This window comes from Cryptomeria japonica, chromosome 1 (genome assembly GCF_030272615.1).
Source record: "Cryptomeria japonica chromosome 1, Sugi_1.0, whole genome shotgun sequence".
Taxonomy (NCBI): Eukaryota; Viridiplantae; Streptophyta; class Pinopsida; order Cupressales; family Cupressaceae; genus Cryptomeria; species Cryptomeria japonica.
This window is the reverse complement of record NC_081405.1, coordinates 132,557,352-132,565,058: the sequence shown is the minus strand read 5'-3', so window position 1 is coordinate 132,565,058 and position 7,707 is coordinate 132,557,352. Positions and strand designations below refer to the sequence as shown.

Sequence of the window (7,707 nt, the reverse complement as noted above, 5' to 3'; positions counted from 1 at the left end):
AACCATTCAACTTCACTAATAAACCAAAAATCTGTTGACTAATAGAACAAATTTAAACAATAGAAATGATAAAAAAAACCAAATTAAACCATAAATTCTTGACTAACTTGTCTTGCAAGAAAATCTAAGCTCTTTTCAAAGTCATTACTAGAACTCTTGGCTAATACCTGGTCTAGAATTCATCTGCAAATAACTGGCCTCATTGAACACGTCATGATTTAGGCCTATGTAAGCGCTGACGTATTTCTCTATAGCCCACAGCCAAATTACTAACTTCAAAGAACAATACCAAAATTATTTATTTAAAAAAAAGCCATAAAGTCTTCAACATTTATAAATTTGCATATGCATTTTTTTTCTCATTTGATTATCCATTATCTAGCTCAGCCATGACGTTCAATTCCATTAAAATTATCTACACGCAACCTCTCAACGTGCTATGAATGCAAAAGCAAAAGGCAGAAAAAGAGCAACAATCAACATATGAGTAACAATGGCAGTGCCAAGAATCAAATTGGGTAGTGAGGGATTTGAAGTATCAGCACAGGGATTGGGCTGCATGGGAATGTCTGCATTCTATGGCCCTCCCAAGTCTGAAGATGAAATGATCTCCCTCATTCACCATGCTGTTTCCAAGGGCGTTACTTTCCTAGACACTTCTGATTTGTATGGTCCTTACACTAACGAAATACTCCTTGGAAAGGTAGGATGCTTTGAATTAAGTGTGTTGATATGATTGTCACAAGTTTTAAAAGGATTCTCATATGGTTGGATTTTAATTTGCAACTTTTTGACCTAATTTGCAGGCACTAAAAGGAATAAGAGACAAAGTTCAGCTGGCTACCAAGTGCGGAGTAAGCTTTGCAGGTGGAAAAACTAGCGTTCGTGGAGATCCTGCGCATGTCCGTTCTTTCTGTGAAGCAAGTCTGAAGAGACTCGATGTGGATTGCATTGATCTTTATTACCAAATTCGAATAGATAACACAGTACCCATAGAAGTTACTGTATGTTGTACTTTACCCTTCTATGTGTACGTCTATACACTGGCCGGATTCAATGAGTAAATGATTGTTTCTGGGTATTTTATATTTTTACTTACAGTGAAGGCGTAACTATTTTATTTTTCATGTTGATGTTTTATTATTTGATGGTTTTTGAATTCGATTATTTGATGGTTTTTGAATTCGACTGTGTGATCAATTTTTTCTTCACAATCAAATCTAGAAACCATCAAATAATTTATCATAGACTGCAGAAATTTCATACACTTAGTGTTAGATGTTTACTTAGAGGTGTGTGATACCTGTTGAGACATTAGACCTCAGTACGCATGCATGTGTAACTATTTTGTGATACTCTTTCTGCTTGTGTATTTATTATAACAGGTTGGAGAATTGAAGAAGCTGGTTGAAGAAGGGAAAATAAAATATATTGGACTTTCTGAGGCTTCTGCATCAACAATTCGAAGAGCGCACGCTGTTCATCCCATTACAGCAGTTCAGATAGAGTGGTCTTTGTGGAGTAGGGATGTTGAGGAAGATATTGTTCCAACTTGCAGGTATGTGGGTTTCTGAGAGCTACAAGTTATCATCTTTTAAGAGGTGTATTTTTAGCGATTAAACACTTCAGGTTTTACTTGTAGGGAGCTTGGTATTGGGATTGTCCCATATAGCCCTTTAGGCCGAGGTTTCCTCTCTTCTGGGGCAAAGTTTATTGAAAACTTAGCAGATAATGATTCTAGGAAGGTATTTGCATCTATTTATTTTCCTTTTGTATTAATAAGCTTTATTGGTAGATATTTACAGATATTATTATTGTTTATTTTTATTTTTTTGAATTAAAAAAATTAATATTTTTGAGTTGGTTCAGTGAGTACTTTTGAGTTGGTTTAATAGTGGAGAATTTGTATTCTTGAAAAAGAGGTCACAAGTTGAAATTCTGTAGGGGGTGGAGTATGTATGTTTCATTTGTAGTATAGTTAGGTGCCTCTTAAATGGAGTACAAGGTAGTCATATATAGTATAAGCCATCTATAGATCCAACAAATTATTATTGTATAGTTAGCTACCTCTTGAATGGAGTAAAAGGTGTAACTAGGAAATTGGGAATAAGATTCATAACATAAAATAAGCTAACCACGAAAGCCTAAATGCTATTAAAAGACTCCTAATTCAATCCTCCATTGACCTCCATTGTTCTTCTTTCCCCTTCAAATTGGATGTGGATCTCACCTACAAAATGCAAATGCAAGTGAAAGCAATTGGATAGAAAAATGAGATGAAATTGATAGCATAAGGGTACTCGAATTATGGTTAGGATTGATAGAAAAGAGAGCTCAATTTATAGGCAAATTGATAAGGATTCAAAAAGGGCAACAAATCAAAATTTGGCATGATTATGACAAGATTATGACAAATTAGATGACAAATTTGCATGACAAGTTCCTATGTCAAAATATGACAAATTGAGAGAAAATTGTGCTCATCAATTTATGACAAATTGGCCACAATTATAGTTTATTGATGTATGACATGTTTGAGCAAAAATAGCTTTCAAAAATATGACAAATTGGCCATGAAAATAGCTTCACAAATTATGACAAAGGGGAAGCATGAAAAGGGGAGAAATTAGAGGGGAAAAAAATTAAGAGGGAATATTTGAATTTGAAAATTAGCAAATTAGGTGGAAAAAGGGAAATTAGATGACACCTAAATTTATTAATTAGTTCATAACAAAGTTAGCCAATTAAAAGATTTATTTAATTGTGGCATGAGAGACTTAGGATAAATAAATATAAATTTATTTAACCTAGAGAGGAATGTTGATAGGATTAAATGAGTAAATCATAAAACCCTAGGAGACTTAGGAAAACGAATTAGGCCAAGACAAGATTGAAACAATAAATGTATGATATCGATCATGATGAAAAGGATAAATTATGATGACTTGATAATTGATATGAAGCCGATAATGATTGACTAAGATCAATGGCAAATTGATCAAAATTGACAAAAAGACAACAATTGATAGAGGACCAATGACTGATTGACCCAAAATTGACAAAGAATTGATGATTGATTGAGATCGATCAAAGATTGATAAAAGGTCAACTTGATGAAGGTCGAATGAAAAAAGACCTATGACGAATCGGTTGCAAATTGATAAGGAAGCTGATAATTGACAATTGAAAAGAGATCCAAATTGATTGAAATTGATTGATAACTAATCAAAGATGATTGAAGATTGATTGAAAATGACATTAAAGAACAAGGGCAAAACCCTAATTCGACACCAATTAGGATTGACGATGTCCAATTGACATGACAGATTGATCACGATCGTTGATTGCAATTCGAAGATGATATTGACAAGACCTAATTTGAAACAAGAGATTAGAATCGAATAGGAAAGAAATGTAGAGGAAAAACACAGTGTCGACAAACAATGAAGATCGAATGCACGACATAGAGGAAATATCCATAAGATGTGAAAACCCTAAAAGAAGGTCACACAGACATGTTAAAGTATGGCGCCCCAAGCGTTGACCATTTTTAGATGCCTACACAAGGTTGTGTATATAGTATAAGCCATTTGTAGATCCAACAAACTATTATTGTTGTAAGCTATTAAAATATAAAATCAATCTAAGTTGTCATGTTTTTGGCAACCTAGATCCAATATTCTATGCATGAGCACCAATTGTAAATAGCCAATGAGTGACTATAATGCACCAAGGCTTTAAGCTTTCCAATTACTAAAGGAAAATTTTTAAGTTCCATTCTCACCAAGTCTAGGTGTTTTTACATTGTAACAAATCTATTGCAACTTTGGATGTATGTGTAGGTAAATGACTAAGATAGTGGGCACCTTGGTAACAACCTTGATTTTGTCTCTGGTTAAATATTCATACAAGTAGGAAGTTTTGAACTTTATTTTGTATTGAATAGCTACTTTGATTAACTTTCATGTCAAGTTTATAATTAGAATGATATTTGATTTTGTGAGAGAAATATTTTTGCAGATGTCACCAAGGTTTACAAGAGGAAATCTTGAAGGAAATAAGGCTATATTTGAGAAGCTATCAACAATTGCTTTGAGAAAAGGGTGTACCCCAGGGCAACTTGCACTTGCTTGGGTTCAGCACCAAGGAAATGACGTTGCACCAATCCCAGGGACAACCAAAGTCAAGAACTTGGAGGAGAACATTGGTGCATTTTTTGTGAAGCTTACAACTAGTGAGATGAAAGAAATAGAAGCAATAATATCTTCTAATGGTGTCTATGGAAATTGATATAATGATGAATTAATAAATTTAACATGGATTAATTCAGAAACACCTCCTCTATCTTCATGGACAAAGATATAGGTGATTTCAATAGTAATACCTTTTTAGGGCTAGGTATATGCAAGATACATATGTGTGGATTTCAATTTTTAATAATAGTATCATAGCAAAGAGAACACATAGAGTGTAAAACATGAAAATTTTGATCTACAAATTATAGAGTAAATATTAATGGAATGTGAACTTTTATAAAAGTGTTTATCCCATAAAATTATAAGTGTTAATTGTATGATGAGATTTCAATAAAATTTGAGGTGTGTATTTTCAATAACATATGATAAAAAAAGGCTATTTTCATTTCGCAAAGATAATATTCCAATACATTTTTCTATTTTATTTGGGTCGATAATGTTATTCACTCTAATGATGTAATTACATCCTTTTACAAGCTCCTAAAGCTTTATGTCAAATTTCTATGTCTTACTGTATTGATTCATCATGTGAAATGCATAATAATGAAGCAAGGAATGAAGAAATGAGTGATCTAATGAAGTTCATAATGATTTTCACTATCTTGATGTCCCTTTCCTAAGTTCCTAACTAGATACTTTGATTGATGATATTTTTTAGAGAAATAGACATTTCATTGTCTTCACCTCTAATGTAAGGAGATTCTTTGACTAATGAAATTAATAATAAACATCTACCACCTACAACTCGTTATATTATTATTTGATAAAGAGATTTCTTAATTAATTACAATTGAGAGAGAATAAGTTCATTTTAGTCATGACGACCTTACACTTCTTAAAATTGAAGTTTATAAGTAAAATTTACAAGCCAAATCAATTCATGATTTCTTTGATTGTGTGGATGCGTTTCCTAATTCTATAACAACTATAGATGAAAAAAAAATTGTAGGTCATTCTCAAAATATAATTTTTTTATCCTACTCTATTGTTTAATATTCTTGAAACTAGGTAATTTCTCAAGTTCACGTGGAAGAAGAAAATCCTATAATGAAAGAGAACCATATCTTCATAGGAGCTAATAATCAAAACCTCGATTCAATATTTGTATTATTACATTCTTCCAACACGAGTAATTAGATGAGTGTTCAAATAGAATACATTGGTGTGCTCAATATGATGCTAGAAGACATGACCACCAGTATACAGGGTAATACCAATATGATTTAGGAAAGATCAAAAAATTATGATGAGAAATTGTTGTTTGGCTCATTATCCAAAAATTTATCTCATCTTGAATATATTTCAATCTAGCTAGTTTATTAAGTTCACAGGCGTCGCACAAGTAAATTTCTCTTTTCCATGTTACTACCTATTTTTATCAAGTTGTTAATAGATTTGTATGATCATTATGGAGCAATATAAGGACCTACCATGTGCATAAATTAAGTAAGATTTTTGTTGTGTCCCATTTTTTTTATTGTTTCCAATATCTCTTGTTAATCTTTTATTTTGATTCCTCTAAATTTGTTTCCCAATGGATTTAAGAGGCGTTATCCTTTGCAAAGATTCTAGATTCCTCCTACATTGTTTGTAGTCCTTGTCCCCAATCAGAGCTAGCTATTAGATTCATTTTAAAACACCATATTTTAATATTTTGCATCAAAATCCTCATGTTGAGTACCGCCTAGTCAAAAGATCCCCAATTATCGTTAAATTATGTTGTCTCTTATCATTTTAGCATCGAGTCATCCATTGTCTCAAACAAAATCATAGGAGCAGATACCCAACTTATAGATGTTTACAAAAAGTTTTAAATATCAAAATTCATAAAAAAAAAAGTTGATGCAAAATCCTTTTATGGGCTATGACCATAGCTTTATTCTTCCTAACATGATAGGTTTTTAGGCCAAAATGTCTTCTAGCTTGGGATAATTTAAAATTTCAAGATTTCAATAGACTATTTGTGGAAATGAATAAATCAAGAGTTTTACAAAGTTTGATGTGAAATTGTCTGGCAAGGAGGTCTATAATGTCATCATTAACAATATTAGAAATATTTCATGATAGATTTTTAAAGAAAATTTTAGAAAAGAATTAAAATATGAATTCAGCCATACTCCAAGGGGTAAAATTAAATAATGATCCTAAAATTACTCTTCATCAAAATTTGACATAATGTTAAATTTTAAAATCTTAAAAATTCATAAAACCACTAATATTAACCTTTTATTTTCCAAAATTCTTTAAAATCTTAAAAATTCCTTTTAGTTCTAATTCCACTAGGAAACTCTTAATAGTTCATTATGACCTAAGAACTCTTGAATATTTTCAAGGACACCAAAATTATTGACACCATTCACATTTAAAGTCATGTAGTTTCCATAGTCAATTAAGATACATAATAGAGTTTTGAATTAAACTATATGTAATTTTTTTCTCGTTAATGTATTAATATATAATTACTTAGATTATTTTCTACTACTTTTATTATGTTTAAATAGGAACTAGGAACAAATTGAATATTCCCAAGGTACTGATAACTTTCCTTCTTTAATCAAATGCATTTGGTACACATGTAGTAAGAATGTTCAAAAGCTTTTGACAGTTGTCACTTTGAATGACATGGTTGCATATATACACAAAAAATATATGTTTGAAAATATGTCCTAAACTTAAAAATGGATGCACTTTGCAAGTTTAAAGATAAATTATCAAACCTTTGCATTTGGGATTTCCAGAATATTTTTAAACTCTATTTGACAGCAACTTGAATTCCAATGGCATTCCCACACCCATAGGATTGTGTGTTAAAAGAAAATAAATTAAAAACCTTGTAGAAGGTTAACCACAAGGAGTATAGAAGGAATATAATTGGTAGAAATGAAGGTCTCTCAATGATAATACTTGAGGAAATTATCATATCTGGGCTACCACATGAATTAAACACTAGGAGTGAAATGACAATCGTTTGGTAAAATGACTCAAGGTCATATATGATATTACATAGTTTATGTAGATTTGTCTAAAATTATAAATATGTAATTATGATGTAAAATATATATTTTGCATGAATATTTAATGGATGGAAAGTCTGAAAAATATATTTAGAACTCCATGTCATGTTAAAAATGGAAGTATATACATGGCACGTCAACATTTGAATGTTATAGAAATATGCCATCAAATGGGATCTAATACTCACAGGAGTAGTTACACCTACTCATGTAACTACCACTCCAATTCCAACAAGAAAATACAACATGGTTGAGATAGCAAGCTCAAGCTTCCAAGCAATAACCTTTGTCATATCATCTCCATAATCTTTGCATGTTTAGTTTCCATAAGGTTGGGAGCAACAAATCACAAAAATAACATTGAAATTGTAATCTATATAGGCATCTTTGTTATTTACTGTTGTTGACATGTTGTGACTGATCATGCTATTGGGCTT

The 7,707-nt window shown here is 31.4% G+C and overlaps 1 protein-coding gene across 1 annotated transcript; it reads left to right on the top strand.

The window, feature by feature from the left end:
* The first annotated feature begins 454 nt into the window (after positions 1 to 454).
* LOC131063045 (probable aldo-keto reductase 2) lies at positions 455 to 4,450 on the top strand. Its single transcript, XM_057996815.2, has 5 exons — positions 455 to 703; positions 807 to 1,004; positions 1,386 to 1,558; positions 1,643 to 1,745; positions 4,021 to 4,450. Exons 1-5 carry the CDS (start codon positions 494 to 496, stop codon positions 4,288 to 4,290), a joined length of 954 nt encoding a protein of 317 aa, XP_057852798.2. The 5' UTR covers positions 455 to 493; the 3' UTR covers positions 4,291 to 4,450.
* The last annotated feature ends 3,257 nt before the right edge of the window (positions 4,451 to 7,707 follow it).

What these genes read in the sequence shown, in the direction of transcription:
- LOC131063045 (XM_057996815.2), top strand. Translation starts at nt 494, where the DNA reads ATGGCAGTGCCAAGAATCAAATTGGGTAGTGAGGGATTTGAAGTATCA. An exon ending in CAGTACCCATAGAAGTTACT is followed by an intron (nt 1,005 to 1,385) that starts GTATGTTGTACT and finishes TTATTATAACAG; the next exon opens with GTTGGAGAATTGAAGAAGCT. An exon ending in GATATTGTTCCAACTTGCAG is followed by an intron (nt 1,559 to 1,642) that starts GTATGTGGGTTT and finishes TTTTACTTGTAG; the next exon opens with GGAGCTTGGTATTGGGATTG.